This window comes from Oncorhynchus masou, unplaced genomic scaffold (genome assembly GCF_036934945.1).
Source record: "Oncorhynchus masou masou isolate Uvic2021 unplaced genomic scaffold, UVic_Omas_1.1 unplaced_scaffold_1097, whole genome shotgun sequence".
NCBI lineage: Eukaryota > Metazoa > Chordata > Actinopteri > Salmoniformes > Salmonidae > Oncorhynchus > Oncorhynchus masou.
The window spans coordinates 144,356-164,796 of record NW_027000689.1 but is presented as its reverse complement, the minus strand read 5'-3'; the positions used below and the strand labels follow the sequence as shown (position 1 = coordinate 164,796).

At 51.9% G+C, this 20,441-nt stretch overlaps 1 protein-coding gene across 1 annotated transcript in view; it reads right to left on the bottom strand.

The window, feature by feature from the left end:
* The window catches only part of LOC135529107 (E3 ubiquitin-protein ligase RNF19A-like), a gene marked incomplete at its 3' end in the record, with an annotated part of 74,029 nt that extends 54,656 nt beyond the window's left edge, over positions 1 to 19,373 (bottom strand). The window contains 1 exon segment of the mRNA XM_064958003.1: positions 18,683 to 19,373. Within this exon segment, the coding sequence (XP_064814075.1) occupies positions 18,683 to 19,293 (611 nt within the window).
* Between the last annotated feature and the right edge of the window lie 1,068 nt (positions 19,374 to 20,441).

Sequence of the window (20,441 nt, the reverse complement as noted above, 5' to 3'; positions counted from 1 at the left end):
GAGACAGGGAGGGTTGAGTGTGGGGGGTTTGGTCCATAGGGAGACAGGGAGGGTTGAGTGTGGGGGGTTTGGTCCATAGGGAGACAGGGAGGGTTGAGTGTGGGGGGGTTGGTCCATAGGGAGACAGGGAGGGTTGAGTGTGGGGGGGTTGGTCCATAGGGAGACAGGGAGGGTTGAGTGTGGGGGGGGGGGGGGTTGGTCCAAAGGGAGACAGGGAGACAGGGAGGGTTGAGGGGGGGGGGGTTTGGTCCATAGGGAGACAGGGAGGGTTGAGTGTGGGGGGGTTTGGTCCATAGGGAGACAGGGAGGGTTGAGTGTGGGGGGGGGGTTGGTCCATAGGGAGACAGGGAGGGTTGAGTGTGGGGGGTTGGTCCATAGGGAGACAGGGAGACAGGGAGGGTTGAGTGTGGGGGGGGGGTTTGGTCCATAGGGAGACAGGGAGGGTTGAGTGTGGGGGGTTTGGTCCATAGGGAGACAGGGAGGGTTGAGTGTGGGGGGGGGGGGGGGGGTTGGTCCATAGGGAGACAGGGAGGGTTGAGTGTGGGGGGGTTGGTCCATAGGGAGACAGGGAGGGTTGAGTGTGGGGGGGTTTGGTCCATAGGGAGACAGGGAGGGTTGAGTGTGGGGGGGGGGGTTGGTCCAAAGGGAGACAGGGAGGGTTGAGTGTGGGGGGGGGTTTGGTCCATAGGGAGACAGGGAGGCTTGAGTGTGGGGGGGTTTGGTCCATAGGGAGACAGGGAGGGTTGAGTGTGGGGGTTTGGTCCATAGGGAGACAGGGAGGGTTGAGTGTGGGGGGGTTTGGTCCATAGGGAGACAGGGAGGGTTGAGTGTGGGGGGGGTTTGGTCCATAGGGAGACAGGGAGGGTTGAGTGTGGGGGGGTTTGGTCCCATAGGGAGACAGGGAGGGTTGAGTGTGGGGGGTTTTGGTCCATAGGAGACAGGGAGGGTTGAGTGTGGGGGGGGTTGGTCCATAGGGAGACAGGGAGGGTTGAGTGTGGGGGGGTTGGTCCATAGGGAGACAGGGAGGGTTGAGTGTGGGGGGTTTGGTCCATAGGGAGACAGGGAGGCTTGAGTGTGGGGGGTTTGGTCCATAGGGAGACAGGGAGGCTTGAGTGTGGGGGGTTGGTCCATAGGGAGACAGGGAGGGTTGAGTGTGGGGGGTTTGGTCCATAGGGAGACAGGGAGGGTTGAGTGTGGGGGTTTGGTCCATAGGGAGACAGGGAGGGTTGAGTGTGGGGGTTTGGTCCCATAGGGAGACAGGGAGGGTTGAGTGTGGGGGGTTGGTCCATAGGGAGACAGGGAGGGTTGAGTGTGGGGGGGGGTTTGGTCCATAGGGAGACAGGGAGGGTTGAGTGTGGGGGTTTGGTCCATAGGGAGACAGGGAGGGTTGAGTGTGGGGGGGGTTTGGTCCCATAGGGAGACAGGGAGGGTTGAGTGTGGGGGGGTTTGGTCCATAGGGAGACAGGGAGGGTTGAGTGTGGGGGGGTTTGGTCCATAGGGAGACAGGGAGACAGGGAGGGTTGAGTGTGGGGGTTTGGTCCATAGGGAGACAGGGAGGGTTGAGTGTGGGGGTTTGGTCCCATAGGGAGACAGGGAGGGTTGAGTGTGGGGGGGTTGGTCCATAGGGAGACAGGGAGGGTTGAGTGTGGGGGGGGGTTTGGTCCATAGGGAGACAGGGAGGGTTGAGTGTGGGGGGGGGGTTTGGTCCATAGGGAGACAGGGAGGGTTGAGTGTGGGGGGGTTTGGTCCATAGGGAGACAGGGAGGATTGAGTGTGGGGGGTTTGGGCCATAGGGAGACAGGGAGGGTTGAGTGTGGGGGGTTTGGGCCATAGGGAGACAGGGAGGGTTGAGTGTTGGGGGTTTGGGCCATAGGGAGACAGGGAGGGTTGAGTGTGGGGGGGGTTTGGTCCCATAGGGAGACAGGGAGGGTAGAGTGTGGGGGGGTTTGGTCCATAGGGAGACAGGGAGGGTTGAGTGTGGTGGGGTTTGGTCCATAGGGAGACAGGGAGACAGGGAGGGTTGAGTGTGGGGGTTTGGTCCCTAGGGAGACAGGGAGGGTTGAGTGTGGGGGTTTGGTCCCATAGGGAGACAGGGAGGGTTGAGTGTGGGGGGTTGGTCCATAGGGAGACAGGGAGGGTTGAGTGTGGGGGGGGGGTTTGGTCCATAGGGAGACAGGGAGGGTTGAGTGTGGGGGGGGGGGGTTTGGTCCATAGGGAGACAGGGAGGGTTGAGTGTGGGGGGGTTTGGTCCATAGGGAGACAGGGAGGTTGAGTGTGGGGGTTTGGGCCATAGGGAGACAGGGAGGGTTGAGTGTGGGGGTTTGGGCCATAGGGAGACAGGGAGGGTTGAGTGTGGGGGGTTTGGGCCATAGGGAGACAGGGAGGGTTGAGTGTGGGTGGTTTGGTCCATAGGGAGGGTTGAGTGTGGGGGGTTTGGTCCCATAGGGAGACAGGGAGGATTGAGTGTGGGGGGTTTGGTCCATAGGGAGACAGAGAGGGTTGAGTGTGGGGGGTTTGGTCCATAGGGAGACAGGGAGGGTTGAGTGTGGGGGGTTGGTCCATAAGGAGACAGGGAGGGTTGAGTGTGGGGGGTTTGGTCCATAGGGAGACAGGGAGGGTTGAGTGTGGGGGGTTTGGTCCATAGGGAAACAGGGAGGGTTGAGTGTGGGGGGTTTGGTCCATAGGGAGACAGGGAGGGTGGAGTGTGGGGGTTTGGTCCATAGGGAGACAGGGAGACTTGAGTGTGGGGGGTTTGGTCCATAGGGAGACAGGGAGGGTTGAGTGTGGGTGGTTTGGTCCATAGGGAGGGTTGAGTGTGGGGGGTTTGGTCCATAGGGAGGGTTGAGTGTGGGGGGTTTGGTCCCATAGGGAGACAAGGAGGGTTGAGTGTGGGGGGTTTGGTCCATAGGGAGACAGAGGGTTGAGTGTGGGGGGTTTGGTCCATAGGGAGACAGGGAGGGTTGAGTGTGGGGGGTTTGGGCCATAGGGAGACAGGGAGGGTTGAGTGTGGGTGGTTTGGTCCATAGGGAGGGTTGAGTGTGGGGGGTTTGGTCCCATAGGGAGACAGGGAGGATTGAGTGTGGGGGTTTGGTCCATAGGGAGACAGAGAGGGTTGAGTGTGGGGGGTTTGGTCCATAGGGAGACAGGGAGGGTTGAGTGTGGGGGGGTTGGTCCATAAGGAGACAGGGAGGGTTGAGTGTGGGGGGTTTGGTCCATAGGGAGACAGGGAGGGTTGAGTGTGGGGGGTTTGGTCCATAGGGAAACAGGGAGGGTGGAGTGTGGGGGTTTGGTCCATAGGGAGACAGGGAGGGTTGAGTGTGGGGGTTTGGTCCATAGGGAGGGTTGAGTGTGGGGGGTTTGGTCCCATAGGGAGACAGGGAGGGTTGAGTGTGGGGGGTTTGGTCCATAGGGAGACAGAGAGGGTTGAGTGTGGGGGGTTTGGTCCATAGGGAGACAGGGAGGGTTGAGTGTGGGGGGTTGGTCCATAAGGAGACAGGGAGGGTTGAGTGTGGGGGGTTTGGTCCATAGTGAGACAGGGAGGGTTGAGTGTGGGGGGTTTGGTCCATAGGGAGACAGGGAGGGTTGAGTGTGGGGGGTTTGGTCCATAGGGAGACAGGGAGGGTTGAGTGTGGGGGGTTTGGTCCATAGGGAGACAGGGAGGGTTGAGTGTGGGGGGTTTGGTCCATAGGGAGACAGGGAGGGTTGAGTGTGGGGGGTTTGGTCTATAGGGAGACAGGGAGGGTTGAGTGTGGGAGGGTTTGGTCCATAGGGAGACAGGGAGGGTTGAGTGTGGGAGGGTTTGGTCCATAGGGAGACAGGGAGGGTTGAGTGTGGGGGTTTGAGTGTGGGGGGGGTTGGTCCATAAGGAGACAGGGAGGGTTGAGTGTGGGGGGGGTTGGTCCATAAGGAGACAGGGAGGGTTGAGTGTGGGGGGTTTGGTCCATAGGGAGACAGGGAGGATTGAGTGTGGGGGGGTTTGGTCCATAGGGAGACAGGGAGGGTTGAGTGTGGGGGGTTTGGTCCATAGGGAGACAGGGAGGGTTGAGTGTGGGGGGTTTGGTCCATAGGGAGACAGGGAGGGTTGAGTGTGGGAGGGTTTGGTCCATAGGGAGACAGGGAGGGTTGAGTGTGGGGGTTTGGTCCATAGGGAGACAGGGAGGGTTGAGTGTGGGGGGTTTGGCCCACAGGGAGGGTTGAGTGTGGGGGGTTTGGTCCATAGGGAGACACCGAGGATTGAGTGTGGGGTTTTGGCCCACAGGGAGGATTGAGTGTGGGGGGTTTGGTCCATAGGGAGACACCGAGGATTGAGTGTGGGGTTTTGGTCCAAAGGGAGACAGGGAGATGTGTGTGTGTGTGTGTGTGTGTGTGTGTGTGTGTGTGTGTGTGTGTGTGTTTTGGCCCATAGGGATACAGGGAGGGTTTAGTGTGGGGGTTTGGCCCATAGTGAGACAGGGAAGGTTGAGTGTGTGGGTTTGGCCCATAGTGGAGTCAGTCTCTCTCCTGCTCCAGCCCTCTACTCTTGACTCACAGCCCCACCCAGCTGGAACCATTGGCCCCCTCCCTCCCAGAGCGGTCTGCTCCAACATGTGTGTGTTCTCCTCTCAGTCAGTCCCTCTCCTCTTGACTCACAGACCCCACCCAGCCCAGCAGGGCTAAAGTTCAGCTGGAACCATTGGCCCCCTCCCTCCCAGAGCTGGCTACTCCAACATGTGTGTGTTCTCCTCTCAGTCCCTCTCCACAGGCTGGACTCTGAACTGACGTTCCCAAATCCCCTCTGACCAGCAGTGCGTTCGACTGCATGATGTAACAGGACAGTAATACAGAACAGTCTCACTACAGAGCTGTTGTTAGTAGTAGACATGACAGGAAACCTTGTCCAATACTTGAGAAATGTTCAGCGAGTCAGAGGCAGCAAGTTGTCGTGGCAGACACCAAGCAGCTTGAGCCGTGGGCCGCCACCTCATCAACACAAATAATTCACGTCCTAATATTCAGAGAGCAACCTTAATGATCATTATGGCAACAAAACAATGGCGTCAGCCAACTGTGAACATGTTCTCTCTTTATCTGGCATCTGAACACCCCTAAAACTGTCCTTATCGATATGAAGTGTCATAACACCCCTAACACTATCCTTATTGATATGAAGTGTCATAACACCCCTAAAACTATCCTTATTGATATGAAGTGTCATAACACCCCTAAAACTATCCTTATCGATATGAAGTGTCATAACACCCCTAAAACTATCCTTATTGATATGAAGTGTCATAACACCCTAAAACTATCCTTATTGATATGAAGTGTCATAACACCCTAAAACTATCCTTATTGATATGAAGTGTCATAACACCCTAAAACTATCCTTATCGATATGAAGTGTCATAACACCCCTAAAACTATCCTTATTGATCCTTATTGATATGAAGTGTCATAACACCCCTAAAACTATCCTTATCGATCCTTATTGATATGAAGTGTCATAACACCCCTAAAACTATCCTTATCGATATGAAGTGTCATAACACCCCTAAAACTATCCTTATTGATCCTTATTGATATGAAGTGTCATAACACCCCTAAAACTATCCTTATTGATATGAAGTGTCATAACACCCCTAAAACTATCCTTATTGATATGAAGTGTCATAACACCCTAAAACTATCCTTATCGATATGAAGTGTCATAACACCCTAAAACTATCCTTATCGATATGAAGTGTCATAACACCCCTAAAACTATCCTTATTGATATGAAGTGTCATAACACCCTAAAACTATCCTTATCGATATGAAGTGTCATAACACCCCTAAAACTATCCTCACTGATATGAAGTGCCGTAACTTGCGACCAATAAAAATAAGGAGAAATTGGACATCTTTGTTTAATTCCGCATCCAATGTTGAATCTCTGAAGTTCCGTGGGATAATTTAACAGAGCTGTTACTTAATTATATTGACCTAAAACAAAACAAAAATCGAAAGAGTCTCAAAAATAAAATAATGTTTAACTGTATCAAAAGCCTTTTAAATGTCCACAAATAAAACAAAGCAGTCTTCCATAATGTTCTCGTTGCCGTCTGTCAAGTCCAATACGAGTTGAATATGCCATGTGTGTCTGCTCTTCATAAAACCAGACTGGGGTTCATCAATGATTTGGTCAAGACCTTTTTTAAGTCTTTCTGCAAAGACGGATACAAGCAGCTTTGCATCACTGTTCAGTGACGTGATTTGGTCTCCAATCGTCTGACGTCACAGGATCTTGTTTGGTTTGGGTTTTACAGAAATGAGGCCTTGTTGTCATTGAAACAGGCAGGAGCCATAAATCAACTGCCTCTTTAAAAACATTAAATATAACAAATATCCTTCTGAAAATATTTATAGAATTCACTGATAATGCCATCATTCCCTGGAGATTTGTTATCTTTTCACTTAAATCACTAGACGTTTGGAAGTCTATGAATTTTGCATAGTCTTTGACAGAGGCAGGACAGGCAGATATGTCACGAGTAGGACAGGCATTACTGGGATAAAGGTTACCATAGAATTCTGAAACAAGTTTTGAAATATCTTTGGAGTTTTCATTGTCATCTACATGAAGCCTATGAATAGATGGAAATTCTGAACTTCTCTAAAATTGTAACGGTTGTGTTTTTTCCCCACCTTCCACCAACCATCTCCTTCTATTCTCTCTCTCTATACATCCGGTCCATTTCTATTTGTAAAGAGAATAACAGACCCTCCAACCATCTCCTTCTGCTCTCTCTCTATACATCCTGTCCATTTCTAGTTGTAAAGAGAATAGCAGACCCTCCAACCATCTCCTTCTGCTCTCTCTTTATACTTCCTGTCCATTTCTAGTTGTAAAGAGAATAACAGACCCTCCAACCATCTCCTTCTGCTCTCTCTCTATACATCCGGTCCATTTCTATTTGTAAAGAGAATAACAGACCCTCCAACCATCTCCTTCTGCTCTCTCTCTATACATCCTGTCCATTTCTAGTTGTAAAGAGAATAACAGACCCTCCAACCATCTCCTTCTGCTCTCTCTCTATACATCCTGTCCATTTCTAGTTGTAAAGAGAATAACTGCCCCTCCAACCATCTCCTTCTGCTCTCTCTCTATACATCCTGTCCATTTCTAGTTGTAAAGAGAATAACAGACCCTCCAACCATCTCCTTCTGCTCTCTCTCTATACATCCTGTCCATTTCTAGTTGTAAAGAGAATAACAGACCCTCCAACCATCTCCTTCTGCTCTCTCTCTTTATACATCCGGTCCATTTCTAGTTGTAAAGAGAATAACTGCCCCTCCAACCATCTCCTTCTGCTCTCTCTCTATACATCCTGTCCATTTCTATTTGTAAAGAGAATAACAGACCCTCCAACCATCTCCTTCTGCTCTCTCTCTATACATCCGGTCCATTTCTAATTGTAAAGAGAATAACAGCATTTCCTTCTTCATCAAGGTCCATAGATATTAGAGAAAGTATTTCCTTAATAAGTTTATCTTCCCTCAAATCTTTTAAGTTCAGCCATTTCATTACCTCTCTTCATGGCTGTTTGTCTCATACTTCATTCATTTACAATATTTTCCATAAGACTAAGATAGTTGGGCTTCCCTCCAATTGTCTTGTATAATATGTTTGGCATCCATCTTGAAATGGATCCAACAGTCTACTATGGAGTTTCCAATAACTCTGTTTATTAACTTCAGATCCATTAATAGGATCCATTAATAGGGGGGGCAGGGTAGCCTAGTGGTTAGAGTGTAGAGGGGGCAGGGTAGCCTAGTGGTTAGAGTGTAGAGGTGGCAGGGTAGCCTAGTGGTTAGAGTGTAGAGGCGGCAGGGAAGCCTAGTGGTTAGAGTGTAGAGGCGGCAGGGTAACCTAGTGGTTAGAGTGTAGAGGCGGCAGGGTAACCTAGTGGTTAGAGTGTAGAGGCGGCAGGGTAGCCTAGTGGTTAGAGTGTAGAGGGGGCAGGGTAAGCCTAGTGGTTAGAGTGTAGAGGGGGCAGGGTAAGCCTAGTGGTTAGAGTGTGGAGGCGGCAGGGTAGCCTAGTGGTTAGAGTGTAGAGGTGGCAGGGTAACCTAGTGGTTAGAGTGTAGAGGGGGCAGGGTAAGCCTAGTGGTTAGAGTGTAGAGGCGGCAGGGTAGCCTAGTGGTTAGAGTGTAGAGGCGGCAGGGTAGCCTAGTGGTTAGAGTGTAGAGGCGGCAGGGTAGCCTAGTGGTTAGAGTGTAGAGGCGGCAGGGTAGCCTAGTGGTTAGAGTGTAGAGGCGGCAGGGTAGCCTAGTGGTTAGAGTGTAGAGGCGGCAGGGTAGCCTAGTGGTTAGAGTGTAGAGGCGGCAGGGTAGCCTAGTGGTTAGAGTGTAGAGGCGGCAGGGTAGCCTAGTGGTTAGAGTGTAGAGGCGGCAGGGTAGCCTAGTGGTTAGAGTGTAGAGGCGGCAGGGTAGCCTAGTGGTTAGAGTGTAGAGGCGGCAGGGTAGCCTAGTGGTTAGAGTGTAGAGGTGGCAGGTAGCCTAGTGGTTAGAGTGTAGAGGTGGCAGGTAGCCTAGTGGTTAGAGTGTAGAGGCAGCAGGGTATTCTAGTGGTTAGAGTGTAGGGGCGGCAGGGTAGCCTAGTGGTAAGAGTGTTGGACTAGTAACCGGAAGGTTGCAAGTTCAAACCCCCGAGCTGACAAGGTACAAATCTGTTGTTCTGCCTCTGAACAGGCAGTTAACCCACTGTTCCTTAACTGAATTGCCTAGATAAAAATATAAAAAACTTTACGATCGGTAAGATTTGGATGGTTCAATGGATACCTTGACTACAGTGTTATCTAATGAATGAGAAGTCAACTCTTGGCAGTCTGGACATGTCCTTGTTACACCAAGTGAAGTCCTTTTTTCTCAGGATATGGAGATCTCCAAATATTGACTAATCCCCAAGAAATAGATGATAAAAACTCAGGATTAACCTGGATCTGTCAATCAGCACGTTAGATACAGAATTAACATCTCCACCTGAGATCATTTTCTCCTGAAATACACCTTCAACTCTATTCATCTCTTCTTGAAATAAAATCCTGTTTGTTGTTGGATGCATAAATATTCCCTAATAAAAAACATTTCACTGTTAAAATTAACCAATGTCCAGAGTGGTGAGTCTTACTACTGATGACCTCCTCTTTAAATGCACCTCTTAAAACCGCTACACCTGCAGAGTGGGGAGTCTTACTACAGATGACCTCCCCTTTAAATGTACCTCTTAAAACTGCTACACCTGCAGAGTGGTGAGTCTTACTACTGATGACCTCCCCTTTAAATGCACCTCTTAAAACCACTACACCTGCAGAGTGGTTGTTGCCATATGATAATCAGATATCGTTACCCCATTGATTTTTCCAAACAGATAGATCGGAAGAACAAGCATGAGTCTCTTGTAGAAAGTACAAGTCTGTGTTAAATCGTTTGCAGGAAAATAGCCTTACGTTTGAGTAAATGACGAATACCCCTGACATGAATTGAAGAAAGAGATTAAGACATAAACTTCAACCAACAACCTTGTTATGCTAATATCAGCTTTTCCCCAGGATATGTAACTCTAAAGGATTTCACCCCCTAATTAACAACCTCCAACAAAATAAACCCGACAAAATAAAACCCGACAAAATAAACCTCCAACAAAATAAACCCGACAAAATAAACCTCCAACAAAATAAACCCGACAAAATAAAACCCGACAAAATAAACCCCGACAAAATAAACCCAACAAAATAAAACAAAATAAACAAAATAAAACAAAATAAACCCAACAAAATAAAAAACAAAATAAACCCGACAAAATAAAACAAAATAAACCTAACAAAATAAACCCGACAAAATAAAAAACAAAATAAACCCGACAAAATAAAACAAAATAAACCTAACAAAATAAAACCCTAACAAAATAAACCTAACAAAATAAAACCCTAACAAAATAAAACCCTAACAAAATAAAACCCTAACAAAATAAAACCCTAACAAAATAAAACCAACAAATACTGGTCATAAAGTTACTGAAGCATTCCTCCGGGCTGCATTGAATCCGGCCGCGGTTGGGCGTCCCACAGGGCGGCGTACAATTGGTCCAGCGTCGTCCGGGGGAGGCAGTCTTTGTAAATAAGAATTTGTTCTTAAACCGACTTGCCAAGTTAATTAAAAAAAGGTTCAAAAAAATAAATTCTTACTCCCACAAGGGGGAGGCATTGTGTAGACCTTACAATAAGCAGTTAGTCACCCGTAGTTAGTGTTTAGTTTAGCCAGTTCTCAGGTCAGCCTTTTCTCATTCAAGTGTTGGTCTACATTTTTTATAATAAAAGGCTGCTTTTCAACGGGCAATTACGGCAGTTTTTTGGCTTTCCAGTCCTGTCCGAGTTCGGCTCTCTCTCCAATGTTCTGATGTGTCCGCGTTTCTCTCCCATCGATGACCATTCTTGCACCGATAAAATAAGTCTTTTTCCTGCCGTTCAGGCTGCAGCCGCCAGCAGCCACAGTTCCTCTCTTTATCCGCTGAGGTCAGATCCTCCGTGAACCTCAGTGTTTTGCTTGATGAGAAACTCACAATTCTTCGCTCGCCTCCAGAGAAGATCCTGTGTCGATCTGTTCTTCGCTCGCCTCCAGAGAAGATCCCGTGTAGATCTGTTCTTCGCTCGCCTCCAGAGAAGATCCCGTGTAGATCTGTTCTTCGCTCGCCTCCAGAGAAGATCCCGTGTAGATCTGTTCTTCGCTCGCCTCCAGAGAAGATCCCGTGTATATCTGTTCTTCGCTCGCCTCCAGAGAAGATCCCGTGTCGATCTGTTCTTCGCTCGCCTCCAGAGAAGATCCCGTGTAGATCTGTTCTTCGCTCGCCTCCAGAGAAGATCCCGTGTAGATCTGTTAGTGAACCGGATGATGGTTGTCCTCGGTCTCTTAATCCTTGAATCCCAAACGATGGACGATGTCCACATTTTCCTGTAGTTTGGCTTTTGATTCTGGAATGTCAGCTCCACAGATGTCAACAGCTCTGGAATGACCGCTCCACAGATGTCAACAACTCTGGAATGACAGCTCCACAGATGTCAACAACTCTGGAATGACAGCTCCACAGATGTCAACAACTCTGGAATGACAGCTCCACAGATGTCAACAACTCTGGAATGTCAGCTCCACAGATGTCAACAACTCTGGAATGACCGCTCCACAGATGTCAACAACTCTGGAATGACCGCTCCACAGATGTCAACAACTCTGGAATGACCGCTCCACAGATGTCAACAACTCTGGAATGACCGCTCCACAGATGTCAACAACTCTGGAATGACCGCTCCACAGATGTCAACAACTCTGGAATGACAGCTCCACAGATGTCAACAACTCTGGAATGACAGCTCCACAGATGTCAACAACTCTGGAATGACAGCTCCACAGATGTCAACAACTCTGGAATGACAGCTCCACAGATGTCAACAACTCTGGAATGACAGCTCCACAGATGTCAACAACTCTGGAATGACAGCTCCACAGATGTCAACAACTCTGGAATGACAGCTCCACAGATGTCAACAACTCTGGAATGACAGCTCCACAGATGTCAACAACTCTGGAATGACAGCTCCACAGATGTCAACAACTCTGGAATGACAGCTCCACAGATGTCAACAACTCTGGAATGACAGCTCCACAGATGTCAACAACTCTGGAATGACAGCTCCACAGATGTCAACAACTCTGGAATGACAGCTCCACAGATGTCAACAACTCTGGAATGACAGCTCCACAGATGTCAACAACTCTGGAATGACAGCTCCACAGATGTCAACAACTCTGGAATGACAGCTCCACAGATGTCAACAACTCTGGAATGACAGCTCCACAGATGTCAACAACTCTGGAATGACAGCTCCACAGATGTCAACAACTCTGGAATGACAGCTCCACAGATGTCAACAACTCTGGAATGACAGCTCCACAGATGTCAACAACTCTGGAATGACAGCTCCACAGATGTCAACAACTCTGGAATGACAGCTCCACAGATGTCAACAACTCTGGAATGACAGCTCCACAGATGTCAACAACTCTGGAATGACAGCTCCACAGATGTCAACAACTCTGGAATGACAGCTCCACAGATGTCAACAACTCTGGAATGACAGCTCCACAGATGTCAACAACTCTGGAATGACAGCTCCACAGATGACAACAACTCTGGAATGACAGCTCCACAGATGTCAACAAGTCTGGAATGACAGCTCCACAGATGACAACAACTCTGGAATGACAGCTCCACAGATGACAACAACTCTGGAATGACCGCTCCACAGATGTCAACAACTCTGGAATGACCGCTCCACAGATGTCAACACCTCTGCATTTGATGTCCTCACCCGCCTGCTCTGGAATTCCATGGAGCCTCAGGTTCCACCTGCGCTGGGATCTCTCCTCCTCGTTCACCTTTTGCTCGAGTTTCGTCCCCTTCTCATTTTTCTGCCAGATAACTTACACTTTTGAGGGGTTTCACTTCTCCAAAAGATAGTCAGATGTTTTTTTTTTTCCATGGCCTAAATGTCCATTGTATTCTCCCTAACCATATCCCTCCAAGTCACGTTCCCTTTCATCGATCGTTGCTGTCAAAAAGCATCACGATATTATCTTGCATCTCAAGAAGTGACATACCCTCTTGGCCTCATCTTTTCCCCCTGGGGTTGACCAGAGTACTGGGACCGTAAGGTAACGGCCTGAGCTGGGGACTGGAGGGGTGCAAGTTGTGACCATTGTTGTCCGTACTCATTAAATCTCCATCCCCCATAGCAGTATCCCCCCCCCCCGCCCAGTTACATTCTGAAGAAGAGTACCCAAACCCATATTTTGCTGTTAATTGTCCATCTGATGATTTCTCCATTTCCTTTGGTTCTGGAAGTTTCCATGTAACATTAGACAAGCTATTTTTTAACCTAGCTAGCGGATCTAGTGTTGTCGCTGTAACTTAATTGTTTTTAGAGGTGAATAACTTGCAGAAACTCATCTATTACTTTAGTAAAACAAACTAAACCATATTCATACGCGGTTTTATAACCTTAGAAATGATCAAATGGTCATATTTGGGTCAGGAAATCCAATCATTTCTTCAGCCACCAAGAAAATGTATCTGCACTGACCGTCATCTGCTCAGGGTCGTTTCCCTTTTTGGAAGGTGAACCTTCGTCCATGTCTGAGGTAACTGAGCGCTCTGGAGCAGGTTTTCATCAAGGATCTCTCTGTGCTTCACTCCGTTCATCTTTGTCTCGATTATCCCTGCTTATTGGCTATGCTCAGTAGGCCCCATACATTATCCCTGCTGATTGGCTATGCTCAATAGGCCCAATACATTATCACTGCTTATTGGCTATGCTCAGTAGGTCCAATACATTATCCCTGCTTATTGGCTATGCTCAGCAGGCCCAATACATTATCCCTGCTTATTGGCTATGTTCAGTAGGCTATAGGCCCAATACATTATCACTGCATATTGGCTATGCTCAGCAGGCCCAATACATTATCCCTGCATATTGGCTATGCTCAGTAGGCCCAATACATTATCCCTGCTTATTGGCTATGCTCAGCAGGCCCAATACATTATCCCTTCTTATCGGCTATGCTCAGCACGCCCAATACATTATCCCTGCATATTGGCTATGTTTAGTAGGTTATAGACACAACGGGTTTAAAGCTAAACACAGCACACTGCAGGGCCACATGCCTGGCCAGCCCTACCCTGGTCTATTGTTCCACTGAGACAGGCCAGCCCTACCCTGGTCTATTGTTCCACTGAGGCAGGCCAGCCCTACCCTGGTCTATTGTTCCACTGAGACAGGCCAGCCCTACCCTGGTCTATTGTTCCACTGAGACAGGCCAGCCCTACCCTGGTCTATTGTTCCACTGAGACAGGCCAGCCCTACCCTGGTCTATTGTTCCACTGAGACAGGCCAGCCCTACCCTGGTCTATTGTACCACTGAGACAGGCCAGCCCTACCCTGGTCTATTGTTCCACTGAGACAGGCCAGCCCTACCCTGGTCTATTGTTCCACTGAGACAGGCCAGCCCTACCTTGCTCTATTGTACCACTGAGACAGGCCAGCCCTACCCTGGTCTATTGTTCCACTGAGACAGGCCAACCCTACCCTGGTCTATTGTTCCACTGAGACAGGCCAGCCCTACCCTGGTCTATTGTTCCACTGAGACAGGCCAGCCCTACCCTGGTCTATTGTTCCACTGAGACAGGCCAGCCCTACCCTGGTCTATTGTTCCACTGAGGCAGGTCAGCCCTACCCTGGTCTATTGTACCACTGAGACAGGCCAGCCCTACCCTGGTCTATTGTACCACTGAGACAGGCCAGCCCTACCCTGGTCTATTGTTCCACTGAGACAGGCCAGCCCTACCCTGGTCTATTGTTCCACTGAGACAGGCCAGCCCTACCCTGGTCTATTGTTCCACTGAGACAGGCCAGCCCTACCCTGGTCTATTGTTCCACGGAGACAGGCCAGCCCTACCCTGCTCTATTGTTCCACTGAGGCAGGCCAGCTCTACCCTGCTCTATTGTTCCACTGAGACAGGCCAGCCCTACCCTGCTCTATTGTTCCACTGAGACAGGCCAGCCCTACCCTGCTCTATTGTTCCACTGAGACAGGCCAGCCCTACCCTGGTCTATTGTTCCACTGAGACAGGCCAGCCCTACCCTGGTCTATTGTTCCACTGAGGCAGGTCAGCCCTACCCTGGTCTATTGTACCACTGAGACAGGCCAGCCCTACCCTGGTCTATTGTACCACTGAGACAGGCCAGCCCTACCCTGGTCTATTGTTCCACTGAGACAGGCCAGCCCTACCCTGGTCTATTGTTCCACTGAGACAGGCCAGCCCTACCCTGGTCTATTGTTCCACTGAGACAGGCCAGCCCTACCCTGGTCTATTGTTCCACTGAGACAGGCCAGCCCTACCCTGGTCTATTGTTCCACTGAGACAGGCCAGCCCTACCCTGGTCTATTGTTCCACTGAGACAGGCCAGCCCTACCCTGGTCTATTGTTCCACTGAGGCAGGTCAGCCCTACCCTGGTCTATTGTACCACTGAGACAGGCCAGCCCTACCCTGGTCTATTGTACCACTGAGACACGCCAGCCCTACCCTGGTCTATTGTTCCACTGAGACAGGCCAGCCCTACCCTGGTCTATTGTTCCACTGAGGCAGGCCAGCCCTACCCTGGTCTATTGTTCCACTGAGGCAGGCCAGCCCTACCCTGGTCTATTGTTCCACTGAGACAGGCCAGCCCTACCCTGGTCTATTGTTCCACTGAGACAGGCCAGCCCTACCCTGGTCTATTGTTCCACTGAGGCAGGCCAGCTCTACCCTAGTCTATTGTTCCACTGAGACAGGCAGCAGGCAAGTAGAGGACCAGACACACAGCTGAAGGTTACAGGCACACACACTCTCCTCCCCAGAGAGAGCTCAGGGCCTACTGAAACACTGGGACCCCCACAGGGACAAACGGAGCTCAGGGCCCTACTGAAACACTGGGACCCCCACAGGGACAAACAGAGCTCAGGGCCCTACTGAAACACTGGGACCCCCCACAGGGACAAACGGAGCTCAGGGCCCTACTGAAACACTGGGACCCCCACAGGGACAAACAGAGCTCAGGGCCCTACTGAAACACTGGGACTAACAGAGCTCAGGGCCCTACTGAAACACTGGGACCCCCCACAGGGACAAACGGAGCTCAGGGCCCTACTGAAACACTGGGACCCCCACAGGGACAAACAGAGCTCAGGGCCCTACTGAAACACTGGGACAAACAGAGCTCAGGGCCCTACTGAAACCCAGGGACAAACAGAGCTCAGGGCCCTACTGAAACACTGGGACCCCCACAGGGACAAACAGAGCTCCGGGCCCTACTGAAACACTGGGACCCCCACAGGGACAAACAGAGCTCAGGGCCCTACTGAAACACTGGGACAAACAGAGCTCAGGGCCCTACTGAAACCCAGGGACAAACAGAGCTCAGGGCCCTACTGAAACACTGGACCCCCCACTGGGACAAACAGAGCTCAGGGCCCTACTGAAACACTGGGACAAACAGAGCTCAGGGCCCTACTGAAACACTGGGACAAACAGAGCTCAGGGCCCTACTGAAACACTGGGACCCCACAGGGACAAACAGAGCTCAGGGCCCTACTGAAACCCAGGGACAAACAGAGCTCAGGGCCCTACTGAAACACTGGACCCCCCACTGGGACCAACAGAGCTCAGGGCCCTACTGAAACACTGGGACCCCCACAGGGACAAACAGAGCTCAGGGCCCTACTGAAACACTGGGACCCCACAGGGACAAACAGAGCTCAGGGCCCTACTGAAACACTGGGACCCCCACAAGGCCTACTGAAACACTGGGACCCCCACTGGGACAAACAGAGCTCAGGGCCCTACTGAAACACAGGGACAAACAGAGCTCAGGGCCTACTGAAACACTGGGACCCCACAGGGACAAACAGAGCTCAGGGCCCTACTGAAACACTGGGACAAACAGAGCTCAGGGCCCTACTGAAACACTGGGACCCCCACAAGGCCTACTGAAACACTGGGACCCCCACAGGGACAAACAAAGCTCAGGGCCCTACTGAAACACTGGGACCCCCACAAGGCCTACTGAAACACTGTGACCCCCACAGGGACAAACAGAGCTCAGGGCCCTACTGAAACACTGGGACCCCCACAAGGCCTACTGAAACACTGGGACCCCCACTGGGACAAACAGAGCTCAGGGCCCTACTGAAACACTGGGACCCCCACTGGGACAAACAGAGCTCAGGGCCTACTGAAACACTGGGACCCCCACTGGGACAAACAGAGCTCAGGGCCCTACTGAAACACTGGGACAAACAGAGCTCAGGGCCCTACTGAAACACTGGGACCCCCACAGGGACAAACAGAGCTCAGAGCCCTACTGAAACACTGGGACCCCCACAAGGACAAACAGAGCTCAGGGCCCTACTGAAACACTGGGACCCCCACAGGGACAAACAGAGCTCAGAGCCCTACTGAAACACTGGGACCCCCACAAGGACAAACAGAGCTCAGGGCCCTACTGAAACACTGGGACCCCCACTGGGACAAACAGAGCTCAGGGCCCTACTGAAACACTGGGACAAACAGAGCTCAAGGCCCTACTGAAACACTGGGACCCCCACTGGGACAAACAGAGCTCAGGGCCCTACTGAAACACCCGCAGCAGCTAGATCTTTAGTAGGTCTGTCTAATGGCCTAAAGTGTTCATTTTATTTTGGAACCTGAGAACAGGTTTCAGGGACAACAGAAGGCTGAATTTATACTCGTATCTACTACTGGGGCTTAGACCACAAAATTATTTCAAGTCCATTGCCAACTGTGCTAATATTGGCAACATGATTTCATCTGATCCAGAAATGTCTGTGGACCAGCCCTCTGTGTCTGAGCTGAGGTTCACAGTCTGCCCTGTGTGTGTCTGAGCTGAGGTTCAGTCTGCCCTGTGTGTGTCTGAGCTGAGGTTCGCAGTCTGCCCAGTGTGTGTCTGAGCTGAGGTTCAGTCTGCCCTGTGTGTGTCTGAGCTGAGGTTCAGTCTGCCCAGTGTGTGTCTGAGGTTCGCAGTCTGCCCTGTGTGTGTCTGAGCTGAGGTTCAGTCTGCCCTGTGTGTGTCTGAGCTGAGGTTCAGTCTGCCCTGTGTGTGTCTGAGCTGAGGTTCACAGTCTGCCCTGTGTGTGTCTCAGCTGAGGTTCAGTCTGCCCTGTGTGTCTGAGCTGAGGTTCAGTCTGCCCTGTGTGTGTCTGAGCTGAGGTTCAGTCTGCCCTGTGTGTGTCTGAGCTGAGGTTCAGTCTGCCCTGTGTGTGTCTGAGCTGAGGTTCAGTCTGCCCTGTGTGTGTCTGAGCTGAGGTTCAGTCTGCCCTGTGTGTCTGAGGTTCAGTCTGCCCTGTGTGTGTCTGGGCTGAGGTTCAGTCTGCCCTGTGTGTGTCTGGGCTGAGGTTCAGTCTGCCCTGTGTGTCTGAGGTTCAGTCTGCCCTGTGTGTGTCTGAGCTGAGGTTCAGTCTGCCCTGTGTGTGTCTGAGCTGAGGTTCAGTCTGCCCTGTGTGTGTCTGAGCTGAGGTTCAGTCTGCCCTGTGTGTGTCTGAGCTGAGGTTCAGTCTGCCCTGTGTGTGTCTGAGCTGAGGTTCAGTCTGCCCTGTGTGTGTCTGAGCTGAGGTTCACAGTCTGCCCTGTGTGTGTCTCAGCTGAGGTTCAGTCTGCCCTGTGTGTCTGAGCTGAGGTTCAGTCTGCCCTGTGTGTGTCTGAGCTGAGGTTCAGTCTGCCCTGTGTGTGTCTGAGCTGAGGTTCAGTCTGCCCTGTGTGTGTCTGAGCGGAGGTTCAGTCTGCCCTGTGTGTGTCTGAGCTGAGGTTCAGTCTGCCCTGTGTGTGTCTGAGCGGAGGTTCAGTCTGCCCTGTGTGTCTGAGCGGAGGTTCAGTCTGCCCTGTGTGTGTCTGAGCTGAGGTTCAGTCTGCCCTGTGTGTGTCTGAGCGGAGGTTCAGTCTGCCCAGTGTGTCTGAGCGGAGGTTCAGTCTGCCCAGTGTGTGTCTGAGCTGAGGTTCAGTCTGCCCTGTGTGTCTGAGGTTCAGTCTGCCCAGCGTGCCTGGGCGGAGGTTCTTACCCACAGTCTGGGGCAGGGCACCAGCGACAGTCAGGGTCGGCCACCAGCCATCGTCTCAACATGAACTCCTCGTACTTCTCCATGAGGGGCTGGTCTCCCAGGATGATGCGGATGTCGTGGGGGTTGAACCGCTCGGAGCACTCTGGACAGCTGATGTTGACGCGCGACTCACTGATCTCTATTCGCAAGTACTGGCGCAGGCAATCCGCACAGGAGCGGTGGTGGCAGGTCATGATGTCCGGGAAACTGTCCCGAGAGTGACGTAGAAGGCACAGAGGGCACTCCAGCAGCTCTCGACCCCGGGAGGAAGAGGAGGAGGAGGACGGCCCGAGGGAGGAGGTGCAGGCAGCTCCGGCCACTGAGAAGGCAGAGTTCTTATCGTTCAGCATGAGGTCTGAGTGGATGCTGTCTATGCTGGCGATACCATCCACCCCTCCTCCTCCGTGGAGCTCCATGGACTTCCTCTTGGGGTCCCGGCGCCGTCTGAACAGGTTCCCCATGGACAGACGTCTCTTCTTGGGGGCCTTCTTGACGGAGGGCAGGCTGACTGAGGAGGAGGACTGAAGGTCCCGGTCAGAGCCCATGGTTTGGTGCTTCTGGAGGTTCATCATGGCTCCAGTGGGATTCGGGGAGGGGGGGCTGCCCAACCCCTTACATGGACGGGGTTAGGGAGGCCGGGGAGAGACTGGGGGTGGGGTTGGGGACAGGGGGGTCAAGGGAGGGGGTCGGGGACAGTGAGGGGGGGGGTCAAGGGAGTGGGTCAGGGGTCTAGTGGGAACACAGGGTTTAAGCCATGGTGGTTCTCGTCCTGGGTCTTCGGGATCAGAGGGGCTCCTTGTTCTGTCCGTCTGAGGAGAGAAGGAACAAGCTGTTAACAAGTATTCAAACACAACCCCCCCCACTACCATCTAGTGTACCCCCCACTACCATCTAGTGTACCCCCCCCACTACCGTCTAGTGTACCCCCCCACTACCGTCTAGTGTACCCCCCCACTACCGTCTAGTGTACCCCCCCCACTACCGTCTAGTGTACCCCCCACACTACCGTCTAGTGTCCCCCCCCACACTACCGTCTAGTGTACCCCCCCCACTACCGTCTAGTGTACCCCCCCCCCACACTACCGTCTAGTGTTCCCCCCCCACACTACCGTCTAGTGTTCTCCCCCCACACTACCGTCTAGTGTTCTCCCCCCACACTACCGTCTAGTGTACTCCCCCACACTACCGTCTAGTGTACCCCCCACACTACCGTCTAGTGTTCCCCCCACACTACCGTCTAGTGTTCCCCCCACACCACCGTCTAGTGTACCCCCCCCACACTACCGTCTAGTGTACCCCCCACACTACCGTCTAGTGTACCCCCCCACACTACCGTCTAGTGTCCCCCCCCCCACACTACCGTCTAGTGTACCCCCCACACTACCGTCTAGTGTACCCCCCCACACTACCGTCTAGTGTCCCCCCCCACACTACCGTCTAGTGTTCCCCCCACACTACCGTCTAGTGTTCCCCCCACACTACCGTCTAGTGTTCCCCCCACACACTACCATCTAGTGTCCCCCCCCACACTACCATCTAGTGTCCCCCCACACTACCATCTAGTGTCCCCCCACACTACCATCTAGTGTCCCCCCACACTACCATCTAGTGTCCCCCCCCACACTACCGTCTAGTGTACCCCCCCCCACACTACCGTCTGGTGTCCCCCCCCACACTACCGTCTAGTGTCCCCCCCCACACTACCATCTAGTGTCCCCCC